Here is a 23,845-nt window from a genome sequence, read left to right on the forward strand (position 1 = left end):
TGCCTAAGGCGCAGCTCTGTGGGGGCACTGGACAGGTGCCTGTTTAAGATTCTTCTGCCTACCCTTAGCCCGGATTCATTCCCTTTTGCAAGTGTCGCCTACCTTCTCTGTCCCTCCCTTCCTTGTGCGTCCCTCCCCTGTCCATCCCTCCCCTGTCCGTTCCTCCGGGTCCCCTCCCTCCCCTGTCCGTCCTTCCCTCCCGCCCCTTCTCTTTCCCTTCTTGCGCCTATGTTATGCTGCACGCACAAGGGGGGGTTAGCCGACTGGGTTGCCAAGGACGCCCAGTCAGTTTGGCCTGGCCCTGGTGATATCCCTGCAGTGAGCACCAACCATTTGTTTTTTTGGTGTGCTCTTAATGTAGTCAAAAAAACAATGTTTTATTCAGCACACCACTTACTGTTTCAGCGTGCATCCACTCCCAAGCTGCCTCCAAGTCAGCCAAATTCCTTATCTTGAATAATAGGATATGAAGCACACCATCCTCAGGCTTTGCCTTTAAAACATTTTATTCCAGCGGAATTCACACACAAGCTTTCGGGGGAAAACCCCTTCCTCAGGTCCTATGCACCAACGCCTGAGGATGGTGTGCTCTTAATGTGGACATGGTCTTGTGGTAACATGGGTGTGGTTTAAAGTGGATGTGGTCTAAAACAGGGAGTGGTTAACACAGGCTTTCATAATCGGCCCTCCACCATGTAGACCAGAAAAATTTCGGCCCTCGCTACCGCAGAAGTTGGACAGCACTGCTGTATAATATAATATCATAAACACATGCCAGTTTTTATCTCAGCTGAGACACATGCATATTACTTGTCACATTATTGGAGCCCAAGAGATACTATTTCTATGGGATTACACAGAAACAGACACAATTACTGGACACAGGTCAGCACTGCATGATATAGGTGTGTGTGGCCTAGTGCTCTAAACCCAGCCTCTCTCTTGGATCATAATATAGCGGCAGTAAGTTACTCAGCACGTAATTATATAATAAACAGGAGACAACATAAAAAAAAACAAAAAACTGAAGCATTATAAGCCTCTGCTCAATAGAATTTTTTTATATAAAGGCATCAGTAATGGTTTGCATATTGACCTGACCGTCGACTTCCACAAGCATAATGTGCTTAAAGTAAAATTGATGTTATTTGTGCTGTTCCTATCTGTTGGATAGGGTCAATGCATAGAATACACACACCAGGGGTGTAACTACAGAGGAAGCAGACCCTGCGGTTGCAGGGGGGGGGCAGGAGGTATAGGGGCCTCATGAGGCCCTATTCATGTACAATTTAAATAAAATTTGGTACAACTGCTCAACCTCCTTACATTTTGGGGGCCTGAAAAATAACTTGCTGTGGGCCCAGTAATATCTAGTTACACACCTGACACACACCTCACATTTCTTCCATATGACTCAGTTTTGGTCCATAATTATAGAACAATCACTTATCACATGATTAGCAAAATATCTGATGTTTAGTTTAACTACAATTAATTTATCCCTAGAACACAAAATGCCTACTATAAGCATTGCCATAACTGAACCATAAAAATGCTTGTTATTTTATTTATGCAGCATGTGATTATGATGTCAGCTGTTTTATTTAGTTTACAAAATGAACTTGGAAATGATCACAATATTTTTGTAAGATCCCTTTGTAATTAACTCTTTACAACTGTGTCAAAGCTTGTACTATGGACACCAATACTTTATATAGTTCTTTCAGAGTCCGACTTAAAAGGGTTGTTCACCTTCAAACACTTTTTCCAGTTTAGTTGTTTTCAGATAGTTCACCAGAAATGAACTTTTTTGAAATTACTTTCTACTTTCTATTTGTAATAGTTTTTCTAATATTTAAGTGTTAAGTTTTCACTTTCTAAAGCATGTCTGGGGGGGGGGGTCGAAGACACTGCAACTATTTGAAATTGATACATTTGCAAATATTCTAAAGGTACTGCTAATAAATGTATCCAATTGTAACAGTTGAGAATGCTCCTGATTACTAAACTGTCAGACAGACACGAACATTAGATTTTAACCTTCAATTTTGGAAAAACAATAAAAAATGGAAAACAATTGAAAAAAGTCTTTATTTGTCATGAACAATCTTTGAAAACAACTAAACTAAAAAAAGTGTTTAGAAGGTGAACAACCCCTTTAAGTGAATTAGCCTCTGTGCTTGTGTGGGTGCCCAATTTGGTTGATTAAACTCTTGTACCATTTAAACAACTGTATACTTGGGGGAATTTATTAATCTGTTTATGTCTATTATATTGTGAACACTGACACCTTATTAAATTGAGTATTTCATAAGAAAACAATAATCCAAGGGTAAAAAATGGAAGAATGTCTCAGATAATGCCCATTTCCCAGCAGCCCAATATACTGTATAAAGTACATAAGTCAAACAGGGTGATTGCTTGATGGAGTCCAGAGCTTGTCTCTGACTGGGGCATTATTTGAAAGAAATTGTATGTTTTCCTCTTGCCTGTGTGGATTTCTTCAGGGTACCCCAAAAAATAACCAGGCATGTTAATTGGCTTTTGATGAAATTGATCCCAGTATATATTGTGTAAATGTCACCAACACACAGTTATAAAGCAATGCACTCCTATATGCAGTTAAATAACTGTGTAAATCTAAAATCATTAATTTATGTTCCTGTTGCAGTGCACTTTATATCTGAAACTTAACTGAATTAAAGATATCAAACTATTGTCAACTCTTTAAAGGGGACCCGTCACCCAAAAAAATAATTCCTAATCCTAGTTATCACATTAGTCAAGCAAAATGAACTTTAATTACACAATACAAAATATTTTCCTTCTGTTTCCCAGACTGTTTCCTTCAGTCTGGGAATTCATAATTATAGCAAGCAGGCAGGAGCCATTTTGTGGACAGTTATTAAGGTAAGCCTTGTATCATCTCAGAATCTTGTTTGTGCACCAGAATGGAGGACCCAATGTCCATCCCAATGCCCTGGCAACACAATTAAACGGTGAAGCGAACAGGGGAATGTGTGTAGAGCAGTGACATCTAGGAATTGCTGAATGGAAAGTGAAATTAATTGTCTGCCTGCCTCTATGCCTGTGTGACAGGTCCACTTTAAACAGGTTTAGAAGAAAACCCCTAGCTCCAAGGTAAAAGAACCAAATAATTTTGTAAATAAAGTTTTCTAGGGGTTCGCCTAGGGTCTGTTCCCACTTTTTCTAAATTGTTCTATGTGTGGCTGGAGAGGAGTCCACTAAGATGTTGCACTAAGGCAAAGCACCATCATATGGGACCATTATACTGATCGCTTGTTAATTCACACTTTTACAAGTTATTTTCTTATATGCACGAGATGTTGCACTCTAAATAAGCTCAATGCTTCATTGAGGTCTATGAGAAAGATGTAATTAGTTGTTCAGATGGTATAGTATAAAAGGATGCCAATCTGTTTTTATAAAATACTTAGAAAAATACAGTGTTACAGTGCTAGCGTCCTTTGTAGGCCGCAAATGCATTTTGAAACAAATACTTTCCAACTTCAGCTGTGAATACTGTTTTTCACTGTATACAGACAATGAAGAAACGTAGGTGGGAAGAATATTTATTTTGTTGTTGAAACAAATACATTATTTGAATTTGAGCACCATAATTCAGTATGTTCCATGATAAATCTCATTCTGAGCGCTGGAACAGCATCATGAGCAGTAGTTTTGACTAAACACAAATCTAAGAATAAAGGAAACGTCCCAAAGATAAAAATGAACCATTCATTAACAGAAAAATAACAGACTATAAATGCTAAAATACTTGCTGCTTCTATGAGGAAGTATTTGGCAATGCAGAGAAAGTTTGATAAACCAAAGACTGTTAAGCCTACTGTAGACTGTTAGAAAATATAATTGTGAACAACTTTTCAATACACATTAATTATATTTTCTAACGATAAAATCACAGCAAATTTTAAATAATATGCAAAATCTGATTTTTAATCATTTTGGTGGAATCTCCTTTTAAGATATATCAAGTTGCATTTGCAGGTTTTAGGCAAAAAATCTTTAAAGTGAAGCCAATACCTTTTGTACTTGGCAATTCCTGTAGTACAGGAAAATGCGTATAACCTCCTATTGCAGGGCAACTAGAGGGGAATCATAGGTCATTTATTAACTAATTAAATATCATGCACACCAATCTCAAATTTCTTTAGCTCTGCAAGTGTACCGAAATGGAAACATGTATTGCTATTGCCAAATAAAACCTGGCATAGCTAGTGATGAGCGAATTCTTTTGCGGCAAAAATGACGCCCATAGAAAAAATGTGTTGCTCAATTTGCATCAAGAAAAGTTGTCACCCATAGGGGCAAATTCACTAAGATGCGAAGTTGCGCCAGGCGCAACTTCGCCGCGCTTCGCCGCACTTCGCCAGGCGTAGTTTCGCCAGCGCTCCGCAAATTCACTAAAATCCGAAGTTGCGCTCAGGGGTAGCGTAAGGTTGCGAAGTTGCGCTAGCGTTGATTCGCTATGTAAAGCGAAGTTACGCTAGCGAAAGCTAATTTGCATACGGCGCGAAATTCAAATTTCAATGGAGGAATACGTATCAGCACTACAAATGCCTAGAAAACCTTCAAATCAGCAAATAAAAATTTTATTTTGCCCTACACATGTGCCCACTCTCTAGGTAAGTTGCCATGAGTCAGGAAATGAAGGGGGGGAAGGAGGGGAGCCCCAAAAATTTTTTCGATCTTTTTCAGCCTATCACCCATCATGTAGAAAACACGCCAGCGTTTTTTGGGACTTAGAAAAAAAATTGACTTTTTTTGAAACAATCCCTATCTACTCTATTGCGCTTCGCCAGGTCTGAGGTGGCGAAGGAAGTCTAGCGTAAAAGGTACCGTTCAGTACACTGCGCAAGTTAGTGAATTTGCGTAGTTACGTCGCTAGCGAAAATTCGCCTGGCGTAAGGGTGCGAAGTAACACTAGCGAAACTACGCCAGCGTTCGTTAGTGAATTTGCGCAGTAACGAAAATGCCAAACGCTAGCGAATTAACGCTAGCGTTCGGCGCTTCGGCGCTTAGTGAATTTGCCCCATAGACTTTAATGCATTTCGCCAAATTTTCCCTATTTCTCGAATTTTCGGCAAAGTGAAACAGGTCAGATTTGCCCATCACTAAACATAGCAGCAACTTGTTATTTAATTACATTTCTCCTTTAGAAAGTTTATAAAGTTGGAAATCACACCAAAGCCCCACCTATGTATTCCTGTAATGTGCTTGTAAGCCATTATATATTTGACAAGACAAACAAATGCATTGTTAGGCACTAAATAAATAAATGCAGAACAATTTTTTGTACAGCTGCACAATTATATACAGAGGGAACACAATTATTGTAAAAAAAATATATAAATTAACCTAAAAAACAGCCTGTCAAGTCACACATAATAAGTTCTTTATTCAATGCAATTTTTTAACGCAAGATGCAGTGTAGATTCCTTGCGCAGAGAATCTTAGAACTACATGTACAAGTATTATTCTGCATCAGACTGCTCTTGTAGGTATGGTAGTAAAATGCATCCATGATTCATTCCATGGATAACAGCTTATAATATTTTCCTATTACACCAAGGGTACATCATTCATCTCAACAGACTACATTATATGGCCAAAAGTATCTGGACACATTTTTAGCCAAAATGTCACACCCTAAGTCAAAATACTTACTGCTGACTATCTCTGAGAGCAAAAACAGACCCAGAACGACTGATCAGGATTATGAGGTTTATTATGGATGAGCAACCAGGTGCAAGCTTTAAATCACTATGCACAAAGCCATCATTGACTGGAGTGGTGTAAAGGCCACTCATTTTGGATTCTGGAGCTGTGGATAAATCACCAGCAAATTTTCAGCACCTAGTGGATAGTCTTCCACTGTCAGACTGGCTACTGGGTTGCGTCAGGAAAGTTAGGCCAGAGGGACCCACCAGGGTTTTTTTTTTCCAGTATGCCATTGGAAGGAAGGCCATATTTTATATCGGTTTTAGAAAGATGAAAAAGATTGGAAAGCAGGTGTCCAGATACTTTTAGGAAAAGAACATAAAAGAGGAATACAACAGATCAACATTTTCAATATGAATAGAACATCATAATATTAATTTAATCAACAGGTATCAGAAAATGAGCTTAACTAAAAGTGATCAGAAGAAGTTCAGAAGAATTTCCAGAATTAGGACACGGCAGGAGTTTTTAGTGTCTCACTATAATGGACACTAGTTATTGAGAAAATCTTTTTACTTTGGATTATTGTTGCCTCTGTTTTTCTACCTCAGCTTAACCAAAAGTACTTTTTGGAGATGGTTACATCTGCAACTCGTTTCTAGGATGGAAATGGCAAAGTTTGTTCAGCTAGCATTATCCAAATCAGAGCCAAGGGTTAGAATGGCCCTATAAAGATGGTCAGTCAAATTTTGTGTATGTGTGTATCAGTGTGTATCAGTGTGTATCAGTGTGTATCAGTGTGTGGGGGGAGGGGGGTTAGACAGGCTTTCGTGTCATAAACTACATACTAATTCCACACAATTTTATTATGTGTAATCATGACAAGAGCATTATAGAATACACACGTAACTGAAAAGGAAACCTGAACGAATTTGCGGAAAATTGCATTAAAATACTTTCTTTTCATCTTGACATAATTTTTATTGCAAATCCTTTACAATGGGCAAGCTGACATACTTTATTCATGTTAATCTTATAATAAAATTCATAATAGGGATAACATTTGCCAATTTTCAATTTCCCACAGGCTGTATGCCTCACATTTCAAAATGTTTAATGGCACTACTAGCTGTAGAATTCATTCGTGGGTCCAATGTTTTCCAAATATGGATGTAATAAGTGATTTTCAAGTAATCTCCTGTGGGCCCAAATTATATTTTAATACTAGGGCCCTCCACGGTCTTGTTCCGCCACTGGGATCTGCTCCCTTAAAGCACAGCTAAATTATTATGCACACACAGAATCTATCCTCATGCAAAAGGAGGGAAAGGTAGGAGGGTAAAGCCATCAGTTTAGAAAAGTGATAATCTAAACAAAGTGCAACTGTTCACTGAACATTAAGAACGCGGGCTGAAACGCCATGGTGCCAGTCACGTAATTTTGTGTATTTGGGGCTAATGGTATGCACAGGAATCTTTTCCCTACAAAGAGAGAAAGGATAGAGAAGAGAAGTAAGGAGAAGATAAAGACAGAGATGCTTAATTATCATGCACCTAAATTGCTGCTGCATATTGCTTAAACTACAAAGGAGAGATGAGAGAATGTTCTTACATTCAACGTAATTGAAAACAAGAATTATGGCAGTTCTTGTTTTACAAATGTTCCAGATTTTACAAAATTTGCATCAGACTCTTCACATAATGAATTCGTGTCATTCAATTTCAAACCACATAGATTTTTGCTGGTTTTACACAAACCACAGGTACCAAGCAATAAATCTTGCTAATTAAAAGTTCAATTCACTCATCTCTGCTGCCAATGAGCTCAGGTTATCCAGGCTGTTAAATTAATTCGGCTGAACACGCTCACCAAGAACAAGCAATACCAATAAACACAAATGTAACGGTAACAACATGGAACGCCAATTCCAAAAAGCATCTCAGAACAGGTTGGTGGCATCATGTTATTAACTCCATGGCACACTGCAGTACTTTCTTATATAAAAGGCGTTAGCCAAAGAAAATACAACACATGCTATAAAATCCAGTGTTTGCCATTATAGTGCAAACCCCAGGCAAGGCGAAGACATAAAGGAAAACAACTTACATTCAAGGACATAATCTGACAACACAGTTCCACAGGATGCTTGCAGAACTAGACAGGAGTCTTGCTGTTATAATGTTTAGTACAAATATATACATAGAAATTGTACTTACTTAGTCTTTTGCACATTTTCAGGTTCTGGTTCACTCACTATTTGGGAAACAAGAACAAAAAACGGTGTTAAAAAATTATTACTTAAAGGAAAAGAAAAGGTCTATATAAATACAAAAGTAAGTCCTCAAATCAATGCTGCTGTGAGACCTCGGTTGAAAGAAACACCAAATTTCTGTCCTTCTATTGTGTACAAATGGGCTTCTGCACCAGACTTCCTTCTTTCATCTTAAACCTTCAGGGCAAGGATTTGAGCATGCTCAGTTTGCTCCTCTCTCCCCTCCCTTCTCTAATCTGAGCCTAAATCTATAATGAGGGAGAGACTCAGCAGGAAGTGATGTCACACCAAGCTAATATGGCAACTATTATCCTAAACAAACAGAGATAGCTTCTAGAGCTGTTTACTCAGATATGGTAAAGCATTCTACAGAATAAATATTGCATTCTAGCTTGCACTATTGTAGCTCTTCTATTGATAATATACTTCCTCTGTAACTTTCCTTCTCCTTTAAGGGCCAACTAAAAATCTCATAGCATAATATCTCAGATAACATTCAGTATCCCCATTGTCAAAAAGGGGAAAGCAATAATACAACCTGACTACTAAAAGCATATCGTACCTAAAAACATTTGTTTGCATTATTTATGCATTAAACATACCTTTGGTGAATATTTATATAAAATACAATAGCCTCAGTCAAGTCTAGTCAAAAAATCCATTCACTTACTATGTTCAGTACCAGTCATCTGAGCCAGGATCCGGAAAGAGCGAGACTGAGTGGTGCCAGTACGGGGATGCCAGTCCTCTGTATTATCGATCAGACGTTTCTTGCTGGCATCACTGTAGGCTGAAGTGTGGTAGATATCTGTGTGGGTGTCTACAACGTGCTTTCGAGGAGGACTTTGTAGAAAGAGAAGCCAAAAGTCAGTATCACTCTAACACAATATGAGTTCTTTAAAAAAATAAATAAAAAAATAACCTGAGCTAGGCCCAGGCCTTTCATAGCACAGGTCTTAAAACCAGTAAAAATTTAATTCTACCCACACCTTTTTGTTTTTACTGGTGTAGGATATATCCAGAAGTAAACCTATGTAATACTGCGACGTAAAGTTGAAAGCATAAACTCCACCCATAAAATAAAGCAGTCATCTAAAAATTAAAATTTTAAGCTATGCAGACAAATGGAGAGTATTCCAGCCTTACAGTATATCTAAACAATACATCCTTCAGAAGAATACATATACATAAATATGGGTCTTCTTCTCACAACCACTAGATGGCAGTTTACTACCGATTCATAAGCTTTCATTATTACAAAAGTGTGCTTTTTGAAGAAAGTTACCGATTGGGAGGAATTTTCCTTTGGTAATTAAGTAGAAGAAGAAGCAGGCATAGAAGTAGAAAGACAAAAAGAAAGGAATTAATGTCAGAGAGAAAAAAACAATAGAACAAAAAGCAAATAGATATATCTGTGTACATTATAGCCTTAATTGTAACATTTTTTTTCAAACCAGATAGGGTGCAGTAACTCATAGAAACTAATTATATTTTTGCTTTAATTAACATAACTGGTTAAACATAGTTAATCAGTATCAATTACCACCAAGCCACAGACCAGATGTGTAATTAGTGCTATAGGTCTTGACCAGTTTAATTAGCAGCATGTTTTATGGGTTTGTAGAAATAGCATAATGCATGCCCAATGCACAAATCTCCAAGAATCACAAGTACAGCTCCCAGCAGATTAGCCTTGACTTAAGGCCTGTAGGTTGGATATTGCTTTAGGTACAGTATATATGAAATAATGAAATGTATTAATTTTCTAATTCCAGAGGTGTTAAGAATGCAATAACTCACCTAGTACAATACAAACAAGTGAACATGCCAAGCAACATCCTCATGCATTGCCCCCCAATCAATAAAAAGCAACACAAGGTACAAATGACAGCAAAGCAAGATTCTCACATACAGAAGTGATTGCAGGGCCGGGACTAGGGGTAGGCAGAGTAGGCACGTGCCTAGGGCGCAAAGCTGGAAGGCCGCCAGGCACGCACCTTCTCTGCCTCTCTTACCTCTAGTCCGGTCCCCTCTCTGGCCGGCTTGTTAGTTTGTGCATGCGCGCTGTCCCTTTCGCACCATCTCATGTTTTCACGCATGCACGCACAACAGGTTATTTTGCACATGTGAGTGCACACATTTTTCTGCGCGCACCAGGTTTTCTGTGCGTAAGCTGCTGGGGCGTTCTAACCATCCGGGCTGCCTAGGGCGTCTGCCCAGGCTGGCCCGGCACTGAGTGATTGCCATCATACACTTTGTCACTCAGTATCATATAATGTATGAGCCGAGTGGGAAATCAGTGCATACCATGCTACTGTTTGTGAATATCTGTAACAACACTTTCTGCCCTGCAATGTTAATATCATGGAAAGGCAAAAGCATGTAAAATGATTGCTCCATTCGGCAATGAGACTAGGCATAATACACCACAAGGTGGAGCGCTAAACCCTGAAATCATTTCAGTATTTATATAAGAATTTGGATTCAATGCTAGCCAAACAAATTTATATTCTGTAATCATAAAATTTTAGTGAAAGGAAAACAGATTGTTAGAGAGTGAGCCTAAATTACAGTAGGGAAATATCACTAATGGGAAAAGCTACATTAGGGTAGAAAAGCCTTTTCTGTAAGGAGGTGTAGAAAGTGACCTAATCTCACAGCCAATTTTAGCTTCCTTCGTATTACATATAACAACTTCCATTACAAAACCTAGTTAGATTCCTTAGCATAAACAGAGATTCGCAGCATTGAACGCGAAAGCATTTACTGCTGCGTTTTACTTCTAGAAATGTTATATAATTAAATATATATATATATATATATATATATATTCAAATTCTGCGAAGAACCAGCACTCCCATATGTAAAAAGTAGTTTTTTTATTTCTGTTTTTTCTGTTTTTTACATATGGGAGTGCTGGTTCTTCGCAGAATTTGAATATATATATTTTAACCGTGCACCCCAGCAGAAGAAAACTCCATTGGAGTGCATCAGAGTGCGGATACTCATTGGAACCAATATATATATATATATATATATATATATATATATATATATATATATATATATATATATATATATATATATATATATATATATATATATATATATATATTTATTTTTAGTTTTTAGTTCAGAGTTGGTGCACCAATCAACAAAAGAAATGCCTGGGTGCTGGTTATATTCCAAAATATAAACGACAAAAATTAAACCGCACTCCTAGGGCTTTGATGAAAAAACGTGGTAGGCTTTATTTAAACGTTTCGGCTACTACACTCAAGCCGTCTTCAGGAAACTGTGAGTGCTGTCTTTTTTCACACAGTATATATATAAATATATATATATATATATATATATATATATATATATATATATATATATATATATATATATATATATATATATATATATATTGGTCCAACCAGATCGCACTTCATAATATGGAGTGCGATCTGGTTGGACCAATATAACTAAGAAGCGGAATTACTCATTGCTATTGGGATCAGCACCCTTGACTTCGATATACATTGGGATTAGTGCATCATAAACGTTGGAATTGTATATATATATATATATATATATATATATATATATATATATATATATATATATATATATATATATATATATATATATATATATATATATATATATATATAGTTTTTTTCCCTGAGGAAGATCACTATGATGTGATCGATGTGGACTTTCTTCTGTTTTTCTATTAAAATCAGTTACTTTAACTGAGCCGGTTGAGTGCAGTATTTTGTACACAGTTTACTTGCACCCAGGCATGCTGTGTTTTTGTTTGGTGAGTGATATATATATATATATATATATATATATATATATATATATATATATATATATATATATATATATATATATATATATATATATATATATATATATATATATACAATTCCAACGTTTATGATGCACTAATCCCAATGTATATCGAAGTCAAGGGTGCTGATCCCAATAGCAATGAGTAATTCCGCTTCTTAGTTATATTGGTCCAACCAGATCGCACTCCATATTATGAAGTGCGATCTGGTTGGACCAATATATATATATATATATATATATATATATATATACATATACACATATATATATATATATATATATATATATATATATATATATATATACACACACACACACACACACACTACTACTACTACAACTACTAATGCTACAACTCAGTATTTCATGGACTACTAGTGTATGTGTGTTACTCTTATGTGTATAGTCTATCTTTTGCCTGATCACTATATGCAGATTTGTTCTTTCAGTTCCTCCTTTAGGCATCTGCTGATTGTGTATGGATATGATATGCAGAATAATATTTTTAACCTGCTTAACTGCTAATAGGGATTTCCAATGCAACCCACTTCTTGAACTTTCAATCACTGCTTTCTCTGTCTGGCTGGGGATAGTTAAAACAGGGGGTTTAAAGTAAATACTGATAATGGCTGTAAGCAAGTACATGCACCATATAAAGCTGTGTCTGCTTTAAGCGTGCAATCTCCACACAGAATGAAGTCACCACAGTACATTAACAATAAACAGAATACTAACTTTTCCACCACTGCCACCTGGAAAGAGAGAAAATGTGATATGTAAACAAAGTTGCACAGAGCATTAAATGCACCCAGGCTGTGATCCGCACAATTATAGACACAACAGCAGTTTTCTTGTTAGAGATATGTCTTGGAATCAGCAGCAAGCTTTTTCAAGAATTCTGCCTTCTATTGAAAAATGTTAGACTGTTCAGGAAAATTGTATTCTTCCTTGGGAGAAACGTATGGTTTGTGTTAATAAAACCAAAGCCTATTCATGTGGATAAAGGGAAACAAATATGTCACAATAAAATAAAACAAATGAAAGGGAGTCTGATGCACAATCCGTGCCAGATTTTGACCTGAGCCAGGAAAGTTCGATTACAGCTGGCTTTTACATGCTGCTCTCCAACTGTGATCTTGGATCCAGAATGTCTGAGGTATGTGCTCCATGCATAGGTGGGATCACTCATTTCCTTAGATTTGGCCTCACCTTACCCTAATGGATTTGGCATGACAGAGTCCTAAACTGTATATTCTAAAATAACTTTAATGATGTCCAAATAGGAATATGATCACTTGTGACATGTCACAATGTTACATGACTAAGACCAAATAATATAATGAAATGGAAGTCAGGCATGACCTATTACAGGTATGGGATCCGTTATCCAAAAAACTCCAAACTACAGAATGGTCATCTCCCATAGACTCCATTATAATCAAATAATCCAGATTTTTTAAAATTTCCTTTTTAGTATCTTGTACTTTATCCAAACTAAGAATATAATTAATCCTTATTGGATGCAAAACAAGCCTATTGGGTTTATTTAATGTTTACATGATTTTCTAATAGACTTAAGGTATGAAGATCAAAATTACGGAAAGATTTATTATCCGGTAAACCGCAGTTCTCAAGCATAATGGATAATAGGTCCCATCCCTGTATATTATATTTACAGACCTAACAGTGTGCATGACTTATCTCTCATCTCCTGATCTCAACCCAGAACGCCTAACTCGCGTCTCCTCCTGCCTGTCCGCTATCTTTACCTGGATGTCGCAACGCAACCTTAAATTAAACCTCTCTAAAACTGAAATGGTTCTCATTCGTTTAACTAACACCAGTAACATCCCGGAAGTATCCATCATAGCTAATAATTCCACTATCACCCCCTCTCCCCAGTCCCGGTGCCTTGGGGTTACCCTAGATTCTGCCCTGTCATTCACTCCTCATAGCCAGTCACTTATTAAATCATGTCACTAGAAACATATCCAATATACGATCATTTATCAAAATTCTTATTCACTCTCTCGTCATATCACGTCTAGACTACTGTAACTCTCTTTTAATTGGCCTTGTCCTCCAGAGACTGTCACCTCTCCAGTCCATAATGAACACTGCTGCGAGGCTCATACACCTCAGCAACTGCTCCTCCTCTGCCATGCCATTCTGTCAATCCCTGCACTGGCTTCCGCTACCTTTCAGAATCAAATTCAAATTAATGACCCGGACATTCAAAAGACTTCATAACTCTGCCCCACCCTACATCTCTGAACACATCTCTATATACTCACCCAACCGCTTACTACGCTCCTCTACTGTCCTGCTACTCAACTCTTCTCTCATTACCTTCTCACATGCTCACATTCAAGACTTTGCAAGGGCTGCACCCATCCTCTGGAACTCTCTCCCACGGTCTGTCCGATTTTCTCCCAACCTTTCTGCTTTCAAGAAATCTCTTAAAACGCATTTCTTTCGAGAAGCCTACCCTCACTCTGCTTAACTACCAAATGCAACACCACATACAGTACCACATTTCTAACCCACTTAATTCGATCTTGCCCACTCCCACACCTTGTGTTTTACTCCCTTCCCTTTAGAGTATAAGCTCTTTCTGCATAGGGCCTTCCTCACCTTTTGTACCGGTATTGATTGTGATGTATGTAACTCCATATGTTTTATGTATACAATTCATGTGATTTAGTTGTATAATCACATTTACTTTACAGTGCAATGCAATATGTTGGCGCTATATAAATACATGTTAATAATAATAATGCACACAAAGCTCTGCTGATGTCAATAAATGCTTACGGGAAACTGACTTTATCCAGTGCAAATAGCACACAACATTATCCTACCAAGAATAGGAGTCCTTAACTTTACATTGAAGAATAGCTCTCTTTATTTCTTATAACACTGCACTGCTGCATATGATTGCATGCTGAGTGGTACTTTGATCTGGAAATGAAGCATTGTAGGAAACATGTATGTATAACCCTTAAGGCAGAAAGATCTATCGAGCTACAATACAGAAATTCCAAGAAACCAAAAAATGACATGATCCCCTGAAAAGACAATTACATTACTTTATACTTTGAATGTTAAGAAAAGAGTTCCGGTCTTCAATGACTTAACAATAAAAAGAAAACAAAAATACTAGCGAAGAGTTCCAAGAACTATTTTTTTTTTTATTCATGACATGGAACATATTTTTTTATAGAAAACATTCCTTTCTAAGCTAGATGTACAACTTTACATTAGCGGCATCCCTCAGCCTAAAGGAAAATAAATCTAAAGATGGGTAAAAAAAGCTAAATAACAAACATCACCCACTGACACAGATTGGATAAAAAGCCAGCCCTATATCTAGTGAGTTACAATTTACAACAACAATCTGCAGTTTCAAAGACAGAGGGTATCACTGCACATGTTAATTAACACATTAACACATATATTAATGGAAAATGCTTGTCTCGAATGCCAGAAAGATGAGTTTGACCTTTAAAGTGTTTTGTTTATGACACTTCAAGAAAGTTATTAAGGAGTACAGACGGAACTACTATCATATAAGCAAGAGTAAAGAACTGCAGGTAATCGAATAATTTAGTATAATTATATCTCCCAGAATCCTCAACCCTGTATAGAAACTGCAGGCTTTACTTGATTGCAGCTTCACAAAATCCTCTGCAAATCAGTAGAACATGTATCGCAGTTTGCTATGTATTTTGATTTAATACATAATAACAAAGCAACACTTATCTCTGCACTGTCATTAAATCAGAGGTATTCAAACAGTTTTTGTTAAGATATAAAACATTTATCCAGCCCACTCAACGGTGAACCGTGACAAACAGAACACAAGGCAGATGTCATCCCGAATGTAAAAAATGGGCCAGTTATGTGTATTATAGATGTTTTTCCACTAGTGAAGATAACACCATATACCATGCTACGATACAGAGAATCTATTATCCAGATTGGTTGGTTTTCCGGATCTTTTAGGCCAAATGCATACATGTGGATTTTTTTGGAACCAATTAAAATGATCATATTAAAGAATACTTTATATAAAACAGTATTTATTAGCAAGTTATCATATTAATATTATATTAATATTAAATGTAACTATTTCCATTTCATTAATATTTATAGTTAATTATATTCAGATCATATTATTATAACTAATAATACCTTTATATGTGTCATTTTTGCTGTTTGTCTCTCTTCCACTAGACAATTTTTAGCATTTTCTTCAATAATGCATTTCTCTGGATTGCAATTTTTTGGCAATAATTCTGGGGCATACATAACACTGGTGTGCTAAAAACAATCCACGTGGTATAAGTGCTAGCAATGTAATAGCAGTCAAATGAAGAATATAACATTATTAGAAACTGATCATTTTTGTTCTCAATTGTGTCAATTTCTTTTCCTAGCCTCTTTTAATAGTCCTTAAAGGGATACTGTCATGGGGAAAAAAAAATTCTAAATGAATCAGTTAATAGTGCTGCTACAGCAGAATTCTGCACTGAAATCCATTTCTCAAAAAAGCAAACAGATTTTTTTATATTCAATTTTGAAATCTGACATGGGGCTAGACATATTGTCAATTTCCCAGCTGTCCCAAGTCATGTGACTTGTGCTCTGATAAACTTCAATCACTCTTTACTGCTGTACTGCAAGTTGGAGTGATATCACCCCCTTCCCCCCCCCCCAGCAGCCAAACAAAAGAACAAAGGGAAGGTAACCAGATAACAGCTCCCTGGTAGATCTAAGAACAACACTCAATAGTAAAACCCATGTCCCACTAAGACTCCTTCAGTTACATTGAGAAGAAAAAACAGCAAGTCACATGACCAGGGCAGCTGGGAAATTGACAATATGTCTAGCCCCATGTCAGATTTCAAAATTGAATATAAAAAAATCTGTTTGCTCTTTTGAGAAATGGATTTCAGTGCAGAATTCTGCTGGAGCAGCACTATTAACTGTTTTTTTTCCCATGACAGTATCCCTTTAAGGACTATTAAAAGAGGCCTTCCGGCTGCCACGGCTGTTTTATCTCTATTGGCGAGCACATGCAGGGCCGCCTGTCTGTCTGAAGTTCCAAAGGGTAGAGCTGCAAGGGAAACTGAACGAGAAGCTCCGCCCCCTTCATGACGTCATCGAGCTCACATTCTGCCAGGAAGCAGGAGAAAGCTACAGTCTGGTTGCCACAGTCGGTCACATTCAGATGCAGAACTGGATTTAAGTTAGTGAAAAAAAGCTTTAAGGAGAAAACAGTCAGCATGACATTTAGGTAACGTCAAATGAAGAATCATTTTTTTAAAAGAAGTTTTTTTGTTTTTTTTTTTGGTGTCAGCTTCCCTTTAAGCAAGAGAAGCAGTATGGTACAGAGTAACAGCAGGGTGAAGGGCAAACAGATAATTTACACTGGAGCTCTTTATTATTCCCAGACAGTAACATGCAATATCAGCTCTTCAAACAACAACCTTCCTCAAAACAAATCAATTTGCTATGGAGGGGTAATGTAGTAAATACTCTAATCTGTGGGCATTTGAGTACACTGCCTTCTGCAAAGGTATATGTGGTGGAATGCATCAACCAGGGGTAAAGTAAATGCATGATATATATTAGCAACAATCATTGCAAAAAGAAGATGGTAATGACAGTTTAAAAATATTAATTTGAAGAAGAATGCTGCTGCTGCCCAAGTATTCATGAAAGCAGCTGAAAAAAAAAATTATTTTCGCCAAAATCTGATAGGAGACAGCCTGAGACATTTAATTAGAAGAGCAATGACAGATGGGGCAGGTATTTTGAGGCCTTTTAACACCCGTGGGAGAGGAGATTTCCTGTGGTCAAAAAAGCAACCCAATCTGCCATTGCCCTAAAGCGCATGATATCAAATGATTTTTTCTTGCAAAACTAAAAACAAAACAAAATCATGCACAGCAATAAAATGCAGCCATTAGCTACCTACCCATTTTGATGTTTGTCACCCTGGTTTTCTTTTTGTCCTCTTCTCACGTCAGCCCCATCTTGAGCAATCTCATTACCATACAAGCTGGCGGTTTGGCTGTAGCTGGCAGGCTGCCGTGGGACATTAACTGCAGGTTTAGTAACACTCAAAGCTGGCAAATGCCCTTCAGTGGTAGGTTTGGAATTAGCATGCAATCCCGATGCAGCGTGGGGAGGTGGACCAACCTTAGCCAGCAGGGATAAAGCGGTTGGTTGTGGGGAAGACTGTGTTGAGAGGGCTGCAGAGGCTGGGGTAAAGGCAGAAGATGCAGATGGGATCAAAGCAGGCTTGGAAGAAGTCACAGATCCAAATGGCTTAGGTGCTTTATTGTATGCCACGTTGGAGACTTTGGGTGCAACAGGTGTGGGAGATGCAATTGGCACAGGCTTAACTACTTCCTTAGGCGCTTCCTATATATAAAACACACAAAAACTCACAGCAACCACATGCAAGCAAATAAACAGTTTATCTTTATGTTAATGAATAAAAAAAGCTTCTTTAAAGCAGAAGGTATTCGATATTTGCTGAACTAAACTAGTAATAAAATCATACTATGTGCAAGCTTCAACTGTAACATATGTAAGCAATCGAAATATAACTTTTTGACACTAGAAGAAGCACATGACAAAACAAACCAACTTGCATCTCTGGCTGCAGATAAATGTATTTAAAAAGTAATGGAAACTAGAGCTAACATATGTACAGCGGTAACAGTAATTAGTAACAAATAGAAGTGTGTTTATTAATTGGTTTGGCAACTTACATTTTGTGGAGGATTTGGATTGGCTTTTGGTGCAGCCGAAACTCTAGAATGGACAAAAATAAGCAAGTCACTCAGCAGCAGTTAACATGCCTTATACATCATCCCCATGAACAGAAAGTATATATCTGCCCCTAATCGTAAAAAAAAACTGATTATACTATAAAACAGCCAAGGTTCCAATAAATTAAAACCTATTTAGTTAACATGAACTAACTTAGGGAGAGCAAACATACTCTACAGTAGGTGTGTATGTAAATAACACTTGCATATTATCTACTTGATCTCTGATGCAACTCTGAAGCCTGGATTAAAAGGAAATGTAAAGATTATGGGGTATATTTATAAACATTGAATACAAACATCAACCATGATGTTTGTCTCCAGTGTTAATAAATATACCCCATAACCCTTTAAGTGCCAGCAGAATTTTGCATTTCATTTGCACTCAGTGCCAGATGTTTTTTAAACATTTTGTGCTCTCTCATTTTAGGGGCATTCCCTGGGGGGATTTTTAGTTTACCTAGGAAAACAAATACACAAGTTTTTGTATATTCCACTACTGGAAGAAGATTTAAAGCTCTAAATACAAAAAAAATAAAGAATTGAAAAAATTGAATAAGGAATTTATAGCAGAAAAATATTTTAATTTATGCACAAACATTCAACTGATTTGGAAAGACTCAAGTCTCTTGAATATGCCAATACCAGATATGTATAGTTTTATGAAGATTTCTGATGCCCACAGATCAAAAACTCCCAGCAGTAAATCACAGAATTTCAAAGCACTATAGTAGAATATGGCATACTTTGGATTCCAAAGCCAATAAATCATGGAACAGTAAGTTTACGCCAGGAAACCGTATATTTTTGAAAAGTACAGATTCTGTTGAATCCAAAATAGGTAACATATTTCTGCTGCGAAACATCTAAGCTTTTCTGAACTTATTAGTTTCTATAAAAATTTATGAAAGTTTGGAAAATCCCCTCAAAACTTCTAATTTCTAACATCTTATCTCACTCATAGCATAAGGTACCAAGGAAAAAACATACTAAATTTGAGTTTGATGCCCATTCTGCATAGGATTACAAAAGTACCTGGCGTTTAGAGACCCCCAAAATGAAGTTAGCGCATACAACTTGTCCAGAGAATCACTTCAGCTACTGCAGAAAAAATCGGTAGCCATGTCTTTCTACTGAAAACTAGTCGCAATGCTTTCCCAAAATTGTCAGTTTTGATGAAATAGCTCAAAATCACTTCAAAGCTTCCACTTTCTAGCATCTTATCTCCAACAAATCATAAAGGTACCAAGAAAAAATTCTCCTAAATATGAATGCCAGGGGTCCACAGAACAGTTTGATGCCCACTGTGCATAAGATTACCAAAGTATCTGGCATTTAGAGACCCCAAAATAAAGTTAGCGCATAAAAAATTGGTTAGTTGAAAAATCATCAAATTTACATCTACATTTTTTTTGCAAAGTAAAAACACAAAAAAACTACATTGACCCCCTAAAACCCATATATATTTGTAAAGTACACATTCATGTGAATCCAAAATGGGTAACCATGTCTTCCTACTCCATACTACGGAGTCGGTTTTGACGAAATACCTGAAAATCGTCTCAAAGCTTCCAATTTCTAGTATCTTACGCTCACATAGCATTAGGTAACTAGAGAAAACATCCTAAATTTTAATGCCACTGAACACTTTGATGCCCAATATGCATAGATTTACCAAACTATGTGGCGTACAGAAGCACCCAAATGATAATAGAGCATATGAATTGTCACTGCTAAAACTCCAGATGCTGCAATATGAGCACCCGGTGTGTGTATTATCTGCCGAAAAACCCACAAACAGTACGGAGACCCTATAAAACCATATCATTTTCAGAATGAACACATTTTGATGAATCCGAAATGGGTAAATATGCCTTTTTACTGCAAACTACCATACTTAATGATTGGCACCCCTATAAGATTTAGGAAAAATATAATGCTAATTCGGCTGCATGCATCAGGCCACCTACTCTCAGTGACTAAAGAGAAAACAAGTAAACCATAATGAAATGATATCAGTAGATTACAGACGTTAATGTCTCTCCTGTGAATAGTCCGTTCTGTGCTTGTTACACTGGTGATATTTCAAGCACTTTAATTACCTGTTTCATTTTCTTGGATATTTGGGAATTTGCTACACCCAGCCCAATAGCAAACTGAAAAACCATATGGAAGAAATATAGTTAGAGTACTAAAAGCAATGATGCTAAAATATCAACTTATCAAGTAGAAACAACATGTTGCATGATTTGCAATATTTTTGGGGAGTCAATCTATACTTTACCCAAAAACTTGAACATTACTGGTCTCAGCAGCTAGTGCCTTAGGAAAATTCTATACAGACCTTCTTCATGCACTTTAACTTACACTTTTTTTTTAGTAGCCTGCAACCATGGCGCCAAAGGGCCTGAAGCAGCTCCACCACAGACTTTAATTTAAATCCCCTGACAAATCATCTGTCAGCACTTGTTAGATAATGTAGCCTAAAAAACAATCTGTACATGCTACTATGACCAAAATAACTAAATTTTTGTCTCATCAGTCAAAAGCACGTTGTTCCAAAATGACTGTGACTTGTCTAAATGAGTAGTGATGGGCGAATTTGCGGCGTATTCGCCACCGGTGAATAAATTCGCAAAATGGCTGCGAAAATTCACTGGCGTCAAAAAAAATGGACGCCGGCGCATTTTCACAAATTTTTCGCCATTTCGTGAATTTCGGGAAATTAGCTTTTTATAGCCTTTCCCTAAACCGTCTTTGTTTTCAGATCTTTTGAAAGTTGCTTTGAGGATCCCAAGCTGTCACTCTTCAGAGGAGAGTCAAACAGAAGCACAACTTGCAATTAAATACCTTTTCTCATGTTTGGACACACCTGCCTATAAAGTTCAAGGTTTAACAAGCTAATCCAACCAATTTGGTGTTGCCAGAAATCAGTATTGAGCAGTTACATGCATTCAAATTAGCAAAATTACAACCCACATTTTTGCAGTTTTTCCACATTTGATTCAATTTCATACAAATGAATACTGCTTCACTAAAAAGCTTTGTTTAGAAAAAACTCCAGTACTAAGATGTTTCTGGGAAATTAAAGACATAACACTGTTATCTTTTTTATTGAAAGTGGAGTAAATTATTATGCAGAGAGTGGATCCAAAACTTTTTCATATGACTGTATATCTTCAGGATCCATTGGTCACCCATATCTAGATATTGTGAAAGAGTTTCTACAGACATTCATCAGAATGCTTTTAAAAGAAATAGCCTTGGCTATTGCTTTCAACTGAAAGGCAATTCGTTCAGCCCTGCAACTTTCATTAATAGAATGGTCCTACATTTTTCAATGATCTGGTTACCTTATTCTACCGAGAAATGCACACAATTAAATATCAAAAGAGACTTTTACTTGTGAACTCGTTTATGTACCACTATAAAGGTTAATTCGTCATTACTACATCTAAGAAGTTTGAAATCTGGTTATCCACACCTAAAGTCTAAAATTAGCCTCAAAAACATGAGACTAATTGTCCCCATCTTGCTGTATACTAATGATTACAATCAGTTGTTCAAAACACATGCCAGGAGCTGTAGTTTACTGAAGATCCTCAAGTTTGACATCTCTGGCTTAAAAATGTATATATCTTTCTATGGTAAAAAAAAACTGCTGTAAATATACAGTGCATCAGCCTGTTTTTAATATGTTCATATATGCAATGCAGCATAACAAATTCCAGAGTTTAAGAACTGCCTTATTAGGCAAAAGGGACCCAGTGGTCAAAAATAAAATGTAGCCAGCAAATGCCTGGCGTTTTCTACAGTATCTTGGTTTTCTCTATATGATGTGCTAATAAAGGACCTTCCCAACCTTTCCCCCATGTCTGAAATAACAGACGCAATTTCCACTGAGAGAGAATCTATGTTGCAAGCATTTTATTAGTTCAAAGTGACAGTTTTAATTTTTTCCCACAAGAGACTCTACATCCTTGGATTTTTTAAATGTTATCACAAAAAAGGCATACTTTAACTCACACATCATCAGAATTTCCCTGTAAGCTTAAGAAGCTTTTGACATTTAATTTTTATTAACATTTAATTATAACTTTGGGGGTAAACTCAATTACTGCATGTAGGTATCACAAGCAAAGCTTAAATTGTTATGTAGTTGTCAGTTTGTTGTTCCTATTCTTTGAATATTTGTAGAAGTAGTGGACAGGGATGAGCACTAAAGTCACGTACAGAGCAAAAGGAAAGCATTCATATTGCAGATAACTCTATAAACATTAATTTGGATGATACTACTTATGTAAAGTCTATATAGTGTTTGGTCCATACCACACCTTCAAATAATGAGTAATTGCAGCCAATTTTTTGGTTGTAAACTGAACCCATACTTTCTTGTGGAAAACAGAACTTTCCTCAAAATATTAAACTAAATGCTAAAATAGAGCCAAACCCTAATTGATATATTGTATTTCAGTGCCAACTCCAAGTGTTCCTGCACCCAGGTTGCCCAGCAAAAGAAGGAAGCTATTGTCAGTGTAGGGGCTGATTCTCAGCCTACGCTTTTCTTCAAGCCATTGTATTTTGCACATCCCTATAATGTTTTACTGTACTAGCTAAGCAAACAAGAAAGAAAATCAATGGGAAGTTGACAGGAAGGTAATAAGCACTATTACCAAAAGTACTCATGAACTAACTGGTTGATTTTAAAAAAAACAAAGTAGTAGTGTGGCAGCTGCCTAAAACACATGCCTTTACACATGAATCAGTTGGATTTCATGAGGTTTCCATTTACCTGAATTAAGAGCAATGTTATGCCTTTTACGCCTCTCCTGTAGTTATGTCATTACAGGGTGTCAGGTCAAATTGAAGTAATACAAATGCCCAAGAGCTCTGGATCCAATCAAGTGTCATTTAGTGTACTGTTTTTTATTTCTGTTCAGTACTGAAGTATATGGTGGGCAGTTTGCCTAAACATGCCCCAAAACAAAAATTTCTACATTCACAAAACTTTTTAGGATCACTCAAGTATTTTCATTTAGGTTCTGGGCTCTGGGAAGCTAGGTAATTCTGGATAGTGACTGATAAAGTAAAGCTACAATCAACATATCTCTGGGCCATAAAGCTGAATAACGTGCTAATAACTGAAATGTGCTATCATATAAACCTCAAAGTATTTCTT

General features: G+C 36.8%; 1 protein-coding gene across 7 annotated transcripts in view; it reads right to left on the reverse strand.

Moving 5' to 3' along the window:
* pdlim5.S (PDZ and LIM domain 5 S homeolog) overlaps nt 1-23,845 on the reverse strand; it is a 120,813-nt gene that overhangs the window by 36,913 nt on the left and 60,055 nt on the right. The window contains 6 exon segments of one of the 7 annotated variants that reach the window (NM_001094326.1): nt 4,722-7,184; nt 7,920-7,956; nt 8,646-8,818; nt 9,261-9,278; nt 12,557-12,573; nt 18,607-18,649. In NM_001094326.1, the coding sequence (NP_001087795.1) occupies nt 7,091-7,184; nt 7,920-7,956; nt 8,646-8,818; nt 9,261-9,278; nt 12,557-12,573; nt 18,607-18,649 (382 nt within the window). In that variant the 3' untranslated portion in view covers nt 4,722-7,090. 7 annotated transcript variants of the gene reach the window in all.

This window comes from Xenopus laevis, chromosome 1S (assembly GCF_017654675.1).
Source record: "Xenopus laevis strain J_2021 chromosome 1S, Xenopus_laevis_v10.1, whole genome shotgun sequence".
Classification (NCBI taxonomy): Eukaryota; Metazoa; Chordata; class Amphibia; order Anura; family Pipidae; genus Xenopus; species Xenopus laevis.